Source organism: Phaseolus vulgaris, chromosome 9 (genome assembly GCF_000499845.2).
Source record: "Phaseolus vulgaris cultivar G19833 chromosome 9, P. vulgaris v2.0, whole genome shotgun sequence".
In the NCBI taxonomy this organism is placed as follows: Eukaryota; Viridiplantae; Streptophyta; class Magnoliopsida; order Fabales; family Fabaceae; genus Phaseolus; species Phaseolus vulgaris.
The window spans coordinates 7,322,848-7,340,387 of NC_023751.2; the positions used below are offsets into that span (position 1 = coordinate 7,322,848).

The 17,540-nt window shown below is 33.1% G+C and overlaps 2 protein-coding genes across 5 annotated transcripts; both read left to right on the forward strand.

Moving 5' to 3' along the window:
• Window positions 1-411: 411 nt before the first annotated feature.
• LOC137820885 (protein PHOSPHATE-INDUCED 1-like) lies at window positions 412-1,817 on the forward strand. The gene has a single exon (XM_068625192.1). It carries the CDS (start codon window positions 649-651, stop codon window positions 1,603-1,605), a length of 957 nt encoding a protein of 318 aa, XP_068481293.1. The 5' UTR covers window positions 412-648; the 3' UTR covers window positions 1,606-1,817.
• Window positions 1,818-6,314: 4,497 nt separating this feature from the next.
• Window positions 6,315-9,575, forward strand: LOC137820726 (F-box protein FBW2). 4 transcript variants are annotated; one of them, XM_068624945.1, is made up of 5 exons: window positions 6,315-6,456; window positions 6,832-6,899; window positions 7,006-7,168; window positions 8,013-8,325; window positions 8,618-9,575. In XM_068624945.1, the coding sequence occupies exons 4-5, from the start codon at window positions 8,018-8,020 to the stop codon at window positions 9,273-9,275; spliced, it is 966 nt and encodes a 321-aa protein (XP_068481046.1). In that variant the 5' UTR covers window positions 6,315-6,456; window positions 6,832-6,899; window positions 7,006-7,168; window positions 8,013-8,017; the 3' UTR covers window positions 9,276-9,575. The 4 variants fall into 4 exon arrangements, with proteins under 4 accessions (XP_068481046.1, XP_068481045.1, XP_068481047.1 ...); XM_068624944.1 differs by lacking the exon at window positions 6,315-6,456 and having other exon boundaries at window positions 6,814-6,899; XM_068624946.1 differs by lacking the exons at window positions 6,315-6,456; window positions 6,832-6,899; window positions 7,006-7,168 and adding an exon at window positions 7,171-7,526.
• The last annotated feature ends 7,965 nt before the right edge of the window (window positions 9,576-17,540 follow it).

The following is a 17,540-nucleotide window of genomic DNA, read 5'->3' on the forward strand; positions in this document are numbered from 1 at the left end:
TCGGATGCCGCCAGAGGCATTGATAAGGTGAGATTGGGTGAGTGCCAGTTGGATCCATCATCCACTCTGTCAACTCAACGTCTCTATCATAATTCCACCTCTATCTTTACCATTCTACCCTCCCCCTTCCACCAAATCCCTCTTCAGCCTTATCCGTTCCCGAGGTCAATTACAAGAATTCTCTCTCCTTCAAATAATCTAACTGGCCCAAGCTGTATAGGTTTTGTCACCTAGCCATCCCCACATCACTCATTCCCACAACCCCTTCTTTTTTTCAATCCTATCCAACCGCTTCCCACTGCCTTCATTCTCACGCCTCCAACTCTCCACATTCTCCTCCCGCGCGTGCACCACACTTCACAACCACTCAACTCGGATTATCTCTCCTCCTGCTAATACAAACGCTACTTTATTCAGGGTCCCTCACCTTACTTACTCACCAAGCCCTGCCTCGTAAATGCCACACCCCCTAACCTAACCGCTCTTTAATCTTTCTCCGCAAGTTCCACCCCCCTCGCCACAATCCCACACTTCTTTCATTCTAAATATGCCCGTTACTGCCACCTATATATACACACACTCTTCCCTCTCACCACTTCATCCACATCACATTTCCCTTCCAAACAAAACCCCGTTCCCATCCCAGAAATGCCAACTTTCCTCTCTCTTCACTGCTTTCTTACACTTTCCTTCCTTATCTCCCTCTTTCACCTTTCCTCAGCGGCCAGGAACCTCAACCACCAGCTTCAGGGCCACTCTCAGCTCCTCCATTACCACAACGGTCCTTTGCTTTATGGCAAAATCGCCGTCAACCTCATCTGGTATGGCCGCTTCAAACCCTCCCAAAAAGCCATTATAGCCGATTTCATTACCTCACTTTCATCGCCACTCGCCTCAAACAACCACCCATCTGTTGCCACGTGGTGGAAAACCACGGACAGCTACTACCGCCTGAGCCCCAGGAAGGCTTCTTCTCTCTCCCTGTCACTTGGTGATCAGATCCTGGATGAAACTTACTCGCTGGGAAAGTCTCTGACCAGCAAGAATCTTCTCGAGCTGGCTTCCAAAGGGGGACAGAGGAACGCTATCAACGTTGTTCTCACGTCCGCTGACGTGGCGGTTCAAGGTTTCTGTTTGAGCCGATGTGGCACTCACGGCTCTGCCTCTTCTGCAGCTCACGTGAAGGCTGGCAAGAACTATAAGTTCGCTTACATATGGGTCGGAAACTCCGAAACTCAATGCCCGGGCCAATGCGCGTGGCCCTTCCACCAGCCAATTTATGGCCCCCAGACTCCACCCTTGGTTGCTCCCAACAACGATGTGGGAGTTGACGGTATGGTCATCAGCCTCGCTAGCCTCTTGGCTGGAACCGCCACCAACCCATTTGGAAATGGCTACTTCCAGGGTCCCGCGGAGGCGCCGCTGGAAGCTGCCTCCGCTTGTCCTGGGGTTTATGGGAAAGGGGCTTACCCTGGCTATGCCGGGAACTTGCTTGTTGATGCTACCACTGGTGCCAGCTACAATGTGAATGGTGTTAATGAGAGGAAGTACCTTGTTCCTGCTCTGTATGATCCTTCAACATCATCTTGCTCCACGCCTGTGTGAGGATTTTGTTGATGATGATCTATCGCTGCCACTTCTACCATACTAGAAACACGGATTAGGAGGTTGTACAAATTTTCAAATAAACAATTTTAGGACTATTTCATTTATTTGTTTATATCTTCTGGATATGTACGCCCACTATGTAGTAGAAGCAAATGTTCTTCCGTTTGCTTTTTTTAATGATAAAATTAAAATATTGCTTCGGACCTAAACCCTAAACCTTCTTCTTTGCACTTTCTTTCTACCATTTCAGTCGCAGCCCTTCCCTAAGATCTGAACCATTTGTGCAAATTAACTTGTAAACTTCTATTTAGGTAACTTATGAACATTTTGTAATCAATCAAAGAATCATTTGCAGAAACTGCGTTTAAATAGGGCGTAGTTGTGAATTGTATGAATATTTAATATTTACTGGTGGGTACCTAGGGGACGTAGGAGTGAAGAGGAGCCATAGTTATTGAGAGGCTAAATGGGTTATCTGAAAGGGCGCAAAAGAACAAATCTAATGCATTTTTTGGTAAAAGAAAAAGAGGGTTTAGAGAAACGAGATTAGCCATGAAGGGGAAGTAAAGTGGTTCTGAATAAGATACTCTCACCCAATGGAGGGAAGAGAATGCAAATAAGATGCTTGATTTTAGATTGCAATTGAAACTGGTAGGTGTAGGAGCCACTGATTGTGACATTATTAATTAATTCAAGTGTTGACCACTACCCCAATTTTAGTTTATCGTTCTACCCAAAACTTCTTTTTCATTTGCCTATACTTGGCAAAATTAAATCATGACCAACTTAAAACTTTACGCATAAATTTTCAACTCACAATGTTCAAGTTACTTTTTTCAATTAAAAGATTAGTAACTAAAATTAGTAGATAAATTAAAAAGAGCATGTTGCATTTATGACTCTTTTTTAAAATTTCTAGACATAGTTTTTAGCAGTAAATATATTTGTTGAAAAGAGACTTTTTCCAATACTTTAGTTTTAGTACTCTTTTTTATTATTGGCTCAAATTTATTGAAAAACACAATTTTTGTGTGTTCTCTATCTACAGAGAGAGTGTCATATTATATCTGTTTTGTAAATATAAAATTTAGGCATAATGTGTTTCATTTTCTTTTATATAAAAGTAACCTCATTGTTAAGATCTACAAACAATTTAGACACATATCTGAGTCTTTCTAGTAATAGCTAAACCTGATCCACATCATTAACAAGAAATCCAATGCTATTTTTCAGAAGAAGAAAAAAAAAACTATGCTGTAGTTATAAAAATATGATGATGAAAATAATGGAACACTGAATAAGAAGTATTGTCCAATTCCAGAAATAATGTTGTGTGGACACACAAAAATGTGATTTGCATGGGTTCCAGCAAAGCATTGGAGAGCATATGAACCCTGGAAAGGAACCAATTATCTTTGATGGGCTTGTCCCACATCCACCTTTCTGGACAAATATCTCATCTATCGTAGAAATTAAGAATGTTCTGAAACATGCTTTCTTTGTTCAAGTAGGTCCCTGCCCTTTGTTTGCTGCCGCATCACACATACATTTTGTCCTTTTTCGCCTATTTCCGTAACTTTGTTTCTGCTTTTTGGATGAGAGAAGTTTTTTTTTCCTAAAGTTATGCTTATTCTTTTTGGATGAGATTTATACAAAAAATTTCATCATATTCTGAAGTTTTCAAAATAGAATCTGTTAAATAATCGAGCAAAAAATATTATGAAGTTTTCATATATTTGTTTATGTTTTCTTTGTGCGGTATAGATAACAAATATCTTTTATAAACTGAATAATATTATTATGAATGATAAAATTAATGTTTTAACCTTTTTGTTTTACAGTTCTTTTTCTACATGAGACTCACCGTTCGTTCCCCTTTCACCAGCCCATTTACGACCCAGAGCCCTTTTCTGGTTGCACCAAACAACCACGTGGGCCTCCACGTGGTCAACCCTTAGAAATTGCTACTTCAAGGGGCCCAAAAAGCACCTCTGGTTTCCGTGGGGACCTCTTCGTGGACCCCATGTGTGTACTTTTACTCGCTTTAATTATTATCTATTGCATAATTTTTTTTTATAATTCTATTTTAAATTTTATCATGATAATTAATTTCTTCCTTTACAATCTCATTATTTTAAAATTCTAACTAATTTAAGAAATACATGAGGGGAGCCCCAAAAATAATTCCGATTTTGAAAATATACATTTTAGGTGGGTGACTTGAATACAATTAAATTTGACATTGTTGTTTAAAAAATTATTTTCAGAAATGGTAAAGAGTGTTAATGTTGTAGGTTTAGAGAGTAGAAATACCTAAATGTTTCATTCCCAACACCAACACGACTTAACGTTTTAAAAGAGATTTTGTTGATACAAAAATAGACTTCCTATTACCGTTTTTCTTTTGTTTTGGGCCTCTTGTGGCCTGTTCTAAGACTTCTGGGTATGCCATGGGGCTTTATTGAAGGAGTGTTTCTTTTTACACTCCCGCAAATTTCTTGTCACCTCTCGTTAGTTTTTGCATGGATTTTTTTTAGAATTAGTTAATTCCAAAATAAGTAGGAGAGGGCATATTAATTGTGGGGTGTACAAAGTGGGTGGCTCCTTTTCGTGTTTCGGAGCTATAAGATAAAATTTAAGAAAAATAAACACATGAAATATCTAAGAATAGATATATTTGGTAAAATATCAATCTTTAATATTATAGTTAAAATGAAAAATAATAGAAGCATAAAATTTAAATAAATAAATATTTTATAATATATATTTCAAAGCAAATATTTTTATTAAAAATATAATGTCATGTTATATAAAATATAAAATATTTATTGTTATCAGTACGCAAATTAAAAAATATATATATTTTGAAAGATAATATAGGGTAAAATAAAACAAAATTGGAACAACTTGAAACACAATACGAAGTCTTCTTTAAAATGTATTGATTTTAATTTTAAATCTCAAATGTTAGAGTTGTCAAAAATTGATATTGAGTTGCATTCACCAAATTAGATTATGACATGCAAGACCAAAACTACTGAACTTATATGTTCGAATATTATTTTAATATTCTTTTTTTTAAGAAGCAGTTAATTTAGCTTGATGTCACTAACAGCTAAAAAATAGAAAGTAGTTTATAAAAAAATCTGGAATAAGTCGGAGAATCCATTTCTTATACTTTAATCCACTAGATTATACCTTTCACAACAACAAAATAACATATTCTTGTAGTAAGGGGTAAATACCATTAATAATAAAGAAGGTAGAAGGAGGTTAAATTTGAGGTAAAAGAGTAGTGAAAGGAAATACACATAAGAAAGTTATATCTAGAGTTGCATGAAAAGGCTACCAACCTTAACAAATTGTTTCTTATTTTATTTTATTTCTTGAATGACCCCTTATATATTAAAAATCAAAGAAGCAATCCACCACATCACGTTTATCATTGGAAGCACAGTATTAGACACTTGTTGACATTACTTGCAAATAAAAGTGTGAGACTGAAACTCAACTTTCATCTATTTATAATCTATCATCAAGGCATATAGGTTACAATCCTAACTTATGAGAACGTGCAAAACACATTGAAATAGAAAAAAATTCAAACAAAAATATTTCAATTACTTTTTAAATTGTGTATTCAATAAGACACATATATCTCTACTAAACCTGTTGGAAATTTCAACACCATTGTCTCAAACCTTGAAATGACGAATATATATTGTGAAGTTTGAGAGGATTGTTGAGTTTTTGTTTTTCTCTATTATGTTTTGTTTTTTTTTTATTTATGCGTATTTATAGGATATTTTTTCTTCTTCATGTAACACAAAATAAATAAATTAATCAACGTTTTATTTTTTTTCATGTAGAGACACTTGTTTTGTATACACATACCTCACATTCTTATGTTTTTTCTCGAGGAACTCTGCATGGTTCTGAAACTAGTTTTAACGGAGAAAAATGCAAAATACACTGAAACATAAGACATTTTCCAATATTAAGCAGTTTGTTCTTTTTTATTATATTTTTCGACTATCAAATATTTCATTCACGAGACGTTACATTTTGCAGTGTTTTATTAGTTATAGCATGATAAGTACAAAATATCAAGCTGACAAAAAAAAAAGAGTACCAAATATCAATAAACATCATTGGCATGGTTTGAAGCAAATGTTTTGACAATTTAAATTCATTTGACCAGATTCTATTGAAGTATTAAACACACTTAAAAACAATGAATATTATATCGTATAAGTTAAACTTTTGTTACGTGAAATGCTATAAAGAGTCATTATGATCACATTTGACCGACATTTCTCCATATATAGCAGTGTAACTGGATTTGTTGGTTTCATCTACTAATATTTCTCAATCTTAATTAGTTTTATACAAGTGATGCGAAATATGGTGTGAAAGTGAGAATTTGTTGAGTAATAAATATGGTGTGAAAAAGGGAAAATTGTGTGGAGTGGTGAAATGTAAATTTGTTTGAGTTTTGAAAGCCCTGAAAATGGTTTTAGTGGCGCATTTAAGATAGTACACCTGTAATATAAGTGACTGAGAATTGATAACCCAGAGAGTCCCATCGAAACTTGTTGGGTTTTAAATTCAACAACTTGTCCTCTAGTCAACTTCAATCTTCACCACTGGCCCGTGCTATTTTCACATGCCCACAGTATATAGCCTCTTCTTTAAGGACATTGGTTAGATAGAGATGCATACACATTCTCTCACACACAACACAACACAAACACAAACACAACACCAGTTCCAGTCATGCTCCTCAGTTACTACCGACTCGTGTCGGTGTAACCCTTTTCCCAATCCCACTTCTAACTCTAATAACTCGTGAGTGACTTCTCTTCTGTTGTGTTCTGTTCCTTCTCTCTCTACATTTACTCATTTACTGTGTCTCCCAATAATCTCTTTCATGAATAAGTTTTATGAAATTAAAATATTTAATTTTTTTACATGGGGGTATTAAATACTACTAGTAATTTTATTTGACATTAAAAAGGTGGTACCGTGGGGATGACGATGTCATTAAATATCTGTCATGTTTTCTTGCCAAAATTGACCTTTTAATAACAATTTAATGTTTTTTTCTTTTCTTGCTGTTTTAAAATCTTCTGGGCCAAGACAAAATTGACAGTTTGAGTATTGCAGTAACAAAACATTCATTGGTATTTATCTTGCTTCTTGTGTGTGTTCTCTTTTATTTAGCCTCCAGCTATACGCAAATACAATACTCTCTAGTCCTTTTTGGTTGAAAGGACTCTATCTATCCATCGGTTTGCTACTTCATCCCAACTCTCTACTCTACACACTTCACACACACATTACACATGTACCTTTGTTTGCTATTCTACTGTGGCTTTACTCTTGTTCTTGTTGCAGCTGGTGGTTGCATTGAATCGGAGGGTAGGTGGGAAGACGTGTCTTCTTCTGTAGCTTTCCCTTTCCTCTCTTTTTCCCGGCGCATGTGGCGGATTAGACGCTCACTGCTTCCATAATTCAGCTTCTCCAAGGAACACTGTCTCCTCATCTAAGATTTCCTCTGGTAACTCTAAATCTCATACCTTTTTGTTGCATGTGACTCTTTTTTATTTTTGTTTCTCTCTCTCTTTCTTTCTTTCTTTCTCTCTTTCTCACCTACCCTTTTGTTTATTCACTCAGAAAACTAAGAATCCTCCCCTCACTTTCCCAGACAAAAGAAAGAAAATTAATTTGTTTCTTTACTCAAGATTTGATACCTTTAAAACTAAAATTCTTGTTTTTTCCCTCCTGCAATCTCTTTCTTCTGGGTTTTCTTAGCAAAAGCCTGGTGGGGTGTCCGACCCTCTGTCCATGGCTTGGACTGTGTGATTTTTAGCATTCTCCCAAGCCTGCGGAGTCTTTGTTTCGGAAAAGAAAAAAATGTACTTCAATTTCAGTTCTGTTTAGGGAAATGTTCTCGCATTTTTTATTTTTTCTAGTGAGGGAAATTTGTGACATGTTATTTTTTCCCCAACTTCTTCTTGTTGGAGAGTCGGTGAGATGAACATGTAAAGTTGAGATCTTTTCAATTATCTTCAATCAGGGAAGTTTGATTTTTTGCTATCGAAATTCCCTTTGTCTTCCAGTTTTCGATCTCTCTAACCCTTTCCGAAAGATGCTTCCTTTTACTGGTTATTCAGAGAATATCTGAAATTAAACTATTCATTCACATGCTTGTGGCAGATATTTTGGTGTATGTGTGTGAGTCACTGAATCTGGTTATTCAATATGTTTTTTTATTTTTGGCCTTTTCTGTGGAGAGTTCCATTTTTTTGTTAATACTTTTTCATTAATATATACATCTTTTGTATTTGATGCTTGAACCACAGCCATAAACCATATAAGTTGTAATTTTTGTTCTTTTATAGATTGGATGGAAGAAGCGTGCGAATTTCGAAGTTGGGCAGAATTGATTCCTGATGCCCTAGGGGTGATCTTCACCAATCTTTCTCTTCAGGACAGGGTGACGGTGATCCCCAGAGTGTGTAAATCATGGGCTAATGCGGTAACTGGACCCTACTGTTGGCAAGAGATAGACATTAAGGATTGGAGCAGCCGATGCCAGCCCGACCAACTCGATCGGCTGCTTGAGATGCTTATCAGAAGAAGTTGTGGATCCCTCCGCAAACTCAGTGTTTCTGGTCTCCAAACTGAGAGCATCTTCACTATTATTGCTGAAAAGTAAGCAGAACTGTTCAATTTTAATTAATTACAAGTAGTTTAAGCTTTAGATAAGGATAGTTTTCTGATCACTGTTCTAATTGATTACAAGTCTAGCATTAGAATATAAATTTGGCACATTTTATGTTGTTCTAATGCTGCTATTGCTAGTTCACATTAGATAGTCTTCAGTTAGTTAAGCTGATATCCTCATTGTGTATATATCTATTGGGTGGAACAAAGTGAAATTAACGATTTAGCTGGATCCAATTAGCCATCTTTCTTACACAAAATCCTTCTACTCTTTTGCAAGTGCCTGTTCCCTCCAGACTTTGCGACTGCCAAGGAGCAGTATGAGTGATTCCATTGTGGAACAGATTGCTGGAAGGCTTTCTATGATTTCGTTCTTGGATGTGAGCTACTGTATTAAAATCGGCCCCTACGCGCTTGAGATGATTGGAAAGAACTGCAAACTGCTAGAAGGGTTGTGTCGAAACATGCATCCGTTGGATACTGCGGGCAAGCCTTATCAAGATGATGAAGCATATGCAATTTCCTCCACAATGCCTAAGCTCAAACATCTCGAAATGGCCTATCATCTTATCAGCACTTCAGGTGTCCTCCAAATACTTGCGAACTGCCCAAAGCTTGAATTTTTGGATCAAAGGGGATGTTGGGGTGTCACATTGGACAACATGTTCTTAAAGCAGAAATTCCCAAAACTGAAGGTTTTGGGGCCTTTTGTTCTTGACACTTATGAGAGTGATGGCTGGGATGATTTCTCAGATGTGTCAGATGGTTCTGAGTACTTGGCTTGGGACTTTGTGGCCGGTGGCATGGGTGAATACTATGTTGATGATAGTGACAGTTATGATGGAATGTGGGATGATGAAGGCAGGCTAGATGAGCTTCAGTTCGGGTTTTATGAAGGGATAGAAGATGCAGGAATGTATTGGCCTCCATCTCCATAAAGCTAGCTGCATTACTTGTGATCAATTGTATGCTTTTTTCTACTCTTGTAACTAATGCTTCCTTCTACTTTACTTTTATGTGGTGCCCTATGAATGATGTGTTTTTCCTTGAGAATTGAAGTAAGTTTGGCTTGCTCTGCCTAGCATATGCATAACTGAGTGGTATTGTTATTGACCTACCTTAGATTTCTTGTTTAAGTAGGCAAAGGAAAGGGAAGAGAGAGCTCCCTGGTTTCCCATGTTAGAGATCTACATGTAATTGGAACATCTGCCTTATAACCATATTGTACCTTCTTGAAATTATCTGTTTCATGAGGTTGCCCAATTGGATTTCGATTTTTTATTCTAATAAATTAACTGCTGAAAATATATAATACCCTGGTTAAATGGTGTTTGATGTAGTTTTTCAATGTTGTAATGAAGTTAAAAATATATAAAATAACCTTGAAGTGGATAAGTTTTTGGATTTGAGAAACACTTGCTGAGATCCCGTGCTATACTTGTACGATTAATTATCAAATTTCCAACCTTCTTCGAAAACGACCCTTGAATAAATTTTGGTGATTCGTGATTTTGCTGTTTTCACTTCATGGATTTAATTAAGCATGGAAAAGGAGGACTTTTTTCCGTGGACTTGCATTGTTGCGTCTGTATGAGTCAACACCACACCTGTCTTACTAAGCTGGTGCTGTCATCAAATTCATGCATTCACGTATTCATCAAATCGGAGTCATTGAATCAGGTCAGGTAACAAATGAATGCCTTGCGTGAAAACAGGAACTGGTAGCTTTTGTTTATGTTCCTTGTTCGTTTCTAAACTTGATGTGTGTTTGGTTCTCACGTTTACCATACTATTAAATGAATGGAAAAGGCAGAAGCTATTTTCCTTTGTATAGAACCGATGCGTCTAACTCGCAAGATACAAAACCAAATACACACTTTTTGGGGGGCGGGGTGTACAACATGCTGCTTATTTGAAGTTTTATTTGGGAGATCAAAATTTAAGTTGTCCATTTTTATTCAATAATTTTGATATACCAGTTGTGTGAATGTGTTAAAAATGGTGTCTATAATAAACTCTCTAAATTGTGAGGAAAGGTGGGATAAAAAAAGATAAAGAGGAAGTGAGTAAACACTGTATAAACTAGTGAAATATATATAAAAATTTCCAAGTTGTTTATATGAAGAAAAATAAAAAAGTATAAAGAAGAGGAAATATTTTCTTATACTCATATTTGATTCTTATATGATAAAAAGTAAAGACAGTTTAGTCAGTATAATAAAATTTTATCTTCTCTTTCAGTCTCCTTGTTTTTCTTCATAGTTTAGAGACAATAACATATACATGGGTCTCATGACATTTTCTATTTTATCTCCTCGCATTTTAAGGTAAGACTTTTTTGACATATTTTAGTTATGCGTATTACTTGGTACTTGAAAAAACATACAAAAGATTGAGTCGGTGTGTTCAAACACATATGCTTCTCTCCCTTTGCAAAATATCCCCAAAACTATGCTTAACTAAACTAGTTGTTAATAAACAGATGATGAGCTGAGGACAACATTTAACAGACATAATTATAATGAAAGATTTTAAATATAGTAAAATGATAACCTAGTTTGATATTATCTTAAACATTTTATTAATTATTCTGGTATATATATAGGTAGTGTTGCAGAGAATCACTCATAATATATAATTTACATGCCGTTAAAATAGAATTTCATTCTCTGCGGTTATGAAAAATAGAATAGAATAGAATCGAGATTCGTGAACACCAAAATATAAGAGAAACATGCTGAAAGGTACTTCCATGGCAGAAGAAGGAGTTGCCGTGACTGTTTGCTTTGTTACCTTTTTTTTAACCTTCAAAATTCAAATGATAGAGGATAGCATTGCAGTGAAAAAGATGATTTTTTTACTGGGTTTGGTAAACTGAAACAACATGTGTATCAGTTGCCGTACTTTATTCTCTGGGCCCATAGAATAGAATTCATTGCACTGTAGAATACACAACTACATATACTCATTCATATGCTTTTCATATTTATTTCTCTATTTATTTTTACAAAGAAGTAACACCCTAGTTGAGAATACTTACAGTATTTATCTATTTATTTATTATGAGAGGCTTGATGCTGTTTTTTAAGTCAGATTTCTAAGTTTCTGATGTATAAAAATAGCACATCAGTTTTTCCCAAACAAATAATCACACAAAATTTCAGCATCCAGGTAAGAAACAATGATATCATACTTTCTCAGAATGTGCCAGACCAAAGCAAAATCATAAACTCACTAGATAGCTTCCTTAACCGTGTGTGGTTTACTCAGTGAATCAAATTAGTGTAATTGTTATGAACCAAATGATTGCCAAGAGTTTAAAAAGGTTTTTGGTGAAGCGTTTCTCATGTTCTCATTTCTCACGGCAATCGAGTAGAAAAAAGAGGGACCGTGAATATCTGTATGATTCATGCACTTTTAATGTTGTGTGATGATTCCGGGAATGTCCCCAGTGGATCTTTGTTCATACTTCATATTATTAATATGCTGTTACATTCTTTAGTATTTGTTTACCATCCATCCACATAATTAAAGTATTAGTTCTCCCTAGGTTGAATTAATTAACTTGTGTGCTACACGGTAGCTAGTAGTCACATGATTACATGTGATAATGTTTTTGGATCTTGCAGAGACTATTGTGATTTCAATTTATCCTTTGAAACTTGTGTCCGACCATTATTTTGGAGACTTCAGATAATGCCATTAAAGTTGGTGCAGCACGTGCTTAAGAAGTTGAGAATTAATTAACTAATGAGGGTATTTGTTATGGCACAGTTTGTGGTTTGGGTGCAAAAGCTAGCTGAAAAAGATGGTGATTATAATTGGAAGTGGTTATTTTTTGATGGCTAGCAGCTTTAATAAATTCGATTTCTGAGTTTTCCTGGTTGTGAATTACAAGGAGGAGGTTTTGTTTGTCCTGATTGTCCAATTGTGAAGCCAGGGTTTCCAGGACCACCAAATGCAGAGTCCTCAGTTTCACATATCTGGTGCCTGTTGCTTCATCACAGATTAGATCCTCTGGAATATACAACTTTTCCATCGAATATGAGGTGCTGCTGCATAATGCTCATCATCAAATAGCCAGTGGTCCCACTTTCTTTTCCACTTAAACTCACATAACATGCATAACATAACACCTTCAAACACTTGTAAACACACTTACACCAAACATATATCAAATTACTCTTTTCATCTTCAAGTAATGTAAAGGTTATATGAGATGAAAATGAAAGATATGATTGAAGGGTAGATGATAGGGTGTGAGACCTGACATGTCTCTCATGGTGGAAATTTTCCAACAGGTGACATTTTGTTTTTCTTCCTTGTTTTCCCTCCTTCCTTTTCCCAAACTACCCTTCTTTTCCATTTCCACGTGTTCCCTTCTCTTCGCCATTCTTCTCCTTCTGTCGCCATCACAGAAAAAAAAAAAAAAATTGAAGCAGGAAAAAAATCACATCCAAATCAATTTAAATTGGAAAGAGCCCCCACAAATTCAAGTACACTAATGTCATAATGGGTTTATGGGCTCCTTTTTTATCGCGAGGAATAATCATATATAGCATTTATCTCCCTTAAATTATTATTGTCATTTATACTCTTATTGTTCATCAGATAAAATAGAAGAAGATTGTGGAATAAGCTTCAATGATTGTAAGCCTTGAAATTAAGAGAGAGAGTAAGTGGTTTATAAAATGCATTTTCTACTCTAATTAAGGGACAACTTAGCATGATAATTAGAATTAGAGTGAGAACTAATTTGAGTCTAAATTCTCAATATTAATTTCTCCAACCACCAATAAATATATCCTTGTTTGCTTGCTCACACCATTAATTCCGTCTTCTTTTGTTTAACTTGGTTCAAATTCAAATCCAATCTTAGTTGTTACTTTTAGCTTTTTCCAGTTCTTGTCACATTAATTTCAATTTGGAGAGGGAATTTTTGGTCTCAAAAGGTTTGATTTCAAATTTATATGGAAATTTTGGGGTTTTGGTTCCTGGGGTTTCAAATTGAAGCTTTAGAAATTTTAAACCTTAGGATTGTTATTATTTTCCTTTTCGGGATATCAGTATTTAATTTTTTAAGTACTATACATGTGAAAACTGATTTTTTTATTTATTTATGGGTTTTGAATTTGAGATGCAAAAGAGTTTTAAAATTCAAAATACATTTCCTTTTATTTGGATTGTTGGTATTGGACATGTCTATTTGCAATTCCATGAACCAGTTCATGTTCCTTCTTTATCATCTGCATCATTTTCCTAATTCAATACAAATTATCTACCCCCATTAATAATGCAATTCCTCACACTTCCATCTCCGTTTCTGTGCTTTATAAGAATCCTAACTTTAATAAATAAATATATAAACAATCCTTCAATCTCTACCAATAATCAAAATGACTAAACAAAGTGAAAGGAGTAAGAAAAAAAATAACATATTTTCCAACCATTTTTAAAAGGTAAGAAATGCACACGAGGAGGTGAAAGAATTTGTCCCTATTCCCCTGTTTTCATATTATTTTTTACATATGTATCAATCACGCATCATGTTACACTGATTATAAAGTGAAAGTTAACTTATTAATGCCACGTCAATAAATTAACACCATCTATTTGAAAAATTAACATGAAAAATAGATGTTGTTTTACTATAATAATTTTTAATTTTCTATTTTGATATTTTTTAATTATTGTACATCATAGATTTTTATGAGTTCAAAAAGGTATTCTAACTTAATATAGTTTTATCTTTACTCTCTATGCAAATAGACATTAAAGAGAAACTAATTTATGTGTAAAAGTTTGATAATAATCATCAAATCAACTTTTCTAATGTTGCGCGATCAAGTTTTCTTATATTAAAGAGTTCAACCATTATGTGTGTGAACAATAAACTATTGAGATTGAAGTATTAAAATAAAAATATAATCATTAAACAATTGACTGGGAGAAAATCAAGTTCAATAGAACATTTGACTAATATTTTAATCTCAAAAGTTTTATTGTTTTTAAGCTTTATATGATGATTGATATTAATTGTTTTCATGTTCCAATCCAATATAAATTAGTGGTCTAAAAGAGAGATGGGTTTTAAACTATAAAATTAGAATGGATAATTTATCCTAAGGTGTAAATACTACCAAAAAAAAAAAAACATAATGAAATTGCGATGTAAAACATTTGTTTTTTCTGCGCCTACCTAATATCTATGTAATATTTTTGAATTACATAATAATTTGAAAGTTTTCTTTCAAATTCATAATTAGCTTTCGGATTATATAATTAGAATATAATCTTGTTTATATGTATGATTAGTTTCTATATTGTATAATCTGAAAAAAAAATTAACTTTTAAATTACGTAATTCAGAAGTTTTTTTTCAAATACATGTTCAGATTACATAATTCGGAAACTACTTTATAAAAATGGTACAGAAAAGGATAAAAATGTATTTTCACATTTTATATGGATGACAGAAAAACATAAGAATGTGCAGGAAGAAAAAGGAAAAAACAGTCTTGTTTTTAACATGTTAATTCATCTATATTAATGGGGATGGACAATAGGTACAAACACCATATGGGTTTATTGCTTTTGGGTAAACATAGTATGGGCTTATAATATAAAGCCTTGTGGCTTTTCAATTAAACTGGGTTTTAGCAAGACCCTTTCTACCTGCACCTCCAAAGTTTTTTGTGGCATTACCATACTTCTTAAAATACTAAAAATACATTTTATTTATTGATATTTTTTTATTTTGGAAATGAAGGTTCCTTTAAAAAAAATATATAAATTATAGAATCTAAAAGATAAATATGAGAATCCATTCTAAATTCTATAATCAGAAATGTATTTTTTGAAGAATTTTTTTTTTTGTTATATTATATAAAAATATTTTCAGATCTAAAAATAATTTTTTAATTTTACAATCTTAGAGGTATAAACAGAAAAAAATACATTTCTAGATTATAGAATTCAGAATGTATTTTTAAAGGATAAAATGGTCTTTTTATTCCTAATCTACGGAGTATAAGGAGAAGTTATGGAATTGTAGAAAGAAATAGCCTTTTAACAATTGCTAAAAGTGGTAATTTGGGCTGCATGAGATACACTACTCCAACTACTAGGACCCATTGATATTCCCAACCTAAATTCACAACTAATTTTTACTAATTTTTTTTTATGTTTCTTCCTGTACTCCATCAAAATTCTTTATGCATCCTATCAATCTTAAAAAACAACTTTATCCCTTTTAAAAAACGACTTATTTCAAAAAATTCCAGACATTTATTTTTGGAATTTATAAATATATTCTCTGAAAAACGTTTTCTGAAATTTTCAAAAAGTTTTTTTTTTTACTTGTATGGATGTCAGGGTTGTCGTGTACTTAGCTGTCCAATTTTTCAAATCTCTCTTCCTCTTTGTGTGCTTCGATCGGTCGGCGGGGTACCTGTGATTGCACTCCGACGCTCAAGTCAGTGCTAGTGTTTAGTTAGGTTTCTCTGATATTATGAAAATGTACCTTTTCCCCCTTTCAGAAGTTCCTTTAGTAGGTTGACTTGGGTCTTGACTGTGTGGACCAAGTAACCGATTACTAGAGACATGTTTAGTGGTCTCTGGGTCGTGCCTGGTGGTTTTCTGAAATCAAGGAAGTGTTTTACAAAATGTGTTTGACTTATTCAACAAAAGTTGTAACCGTTTATTTTTCACGTGTAACCATGTTCATTATTTAATTAAATTATTTAATGTGCACCCTTCGGTCGTCCGCTGCAGACCGGTACACTTTTTGAAAGGAATTCTGAAATGTGTATAATATTTCGAAACGAGACTGAAGGTACATTTTGGTCATTTTACCTATATGATGAAGTGTAGGAAGAACTTTGACGGGTGCAAGGAAAAAAAACCCTCATTTTTTCATGAAATATTCATTTACCAAAATACCTTGTGAAAATATGTTTGCTTACATATTTAATTTACACCTAATACATAGAATAGTACGTTTTTATTGCAGCGTGAATAAGATCTTCTTTAAGAAGAGAGAGCAGTAGGGACAAGGGAGGTAATTTTCATAGGTTGGAGGTTCAAATAGCATAGATGGCAGTACCAATAGTAACCTCCTTAGTTTATAATATGGGCTCCATAAATTGTTGGGCCACGGAATCATTGTTTGTACACTATTATTATTATAATCATTATTATTGCCATTAAATGTATTACGCTATTGTTGAAAAAAAAAACCCTATGTAAACATTTTTCTATAAATTGATGCATGAAAGCTTTTAAAACTACTATACTTAAATATAAAATAAAATAATTACGCTTTAAAATGAAATTAATCTAAATTCGTTGGTCTTTACATTTTAGATGCAATTAATTATATAATATTTACATTAATATAAAATATGTATTTTATGATTTTCTTCGATAATATATTAGACACTAAATATTGAAAAATATATTAATAATTATATAATAAATGTTGATATATTGATAATTTTGTACTATGTTACAATTAAAAAGATAATATTTTATTAAAATTAAGTAATATTTTAGTATTTTATAGATTAAATTAGATTTATAAATTGATGTCTTTTTAAACATGCAGTTAAAAGAATATTTTTCTTTTGAATATATTTATATTTATTTCACTACAATATAATACAAGTGCCATTTTTTAACTATAGCTATTCTAGAATTGTCATTTTCCTTTTACTTATACAAAATGTCTTGGGTATATTTGTAAGTACAATATTTTTGCAACCATTTATTTAAACACTAATTAATTCACAAAATTTATGGTTGAGCTCGAGGTCAAACTTCATATAATACAATTAGTTGTTTTTCTTTTTATATTTTAGTAAATTTGAGAAAATTTGAAAGGGAAGTGTAAAGAAAATTAAGGTGATTGGATTAAGGTAAATAAAGTGAAAAGTATAAGAAAAGTTTATGAGTAATGTGATGAGTAGATTGAAATTATATTTTTAATTGATAAAAATGTAACTTTACAAATTTACTTTTAAAAATTGTTAAAAAATTAATTTTATTTATTTATTTATAAATTATAAGTAATTTTAATTAAAATATTTATAATTATAAATATTTGATAAAAATTTATTTTTATATTAAATAATATTATTATTTTTATCTTTACTTTTTTGCAATTAATATAATTATTATATAAATATAATTCTTTATTATTAAAA

What these genes read in the sequence shown, in the direction of transcription:
- LOC137820885 (XM_068625192.1), top strand. Translation starts at nt 649, where the DNA reads ATGCCAACTTTCCTCTCTCTTCACTGCTTTCTTACACTTTCCTTCCTT.
- LOC137820726 (XM_068624943.1), top strand. Translation starts at nt 7,815, where the DNA reads ATGCTTGTGGCAGATATTTTGGTGTATGTGT. An exon ending in AGATATTTTGGTGTATGTGT is followed by an intron (nt 7,846 to 8,012) that starts GTGAGTCACTGA and finishes GTTCTTTTATAG; the next exon opens with ATTGGATGGAAGAAGCGTGC. An exon ending in TTCACTATTATTGCTGAAAA is followed by an intron (nt 8,326 to 8,617) that starts GTAAGCAGAACT and finishes CTCTTTTGCAAG; the next exon opens with TGCCTGTTCCCTCCAGACTT.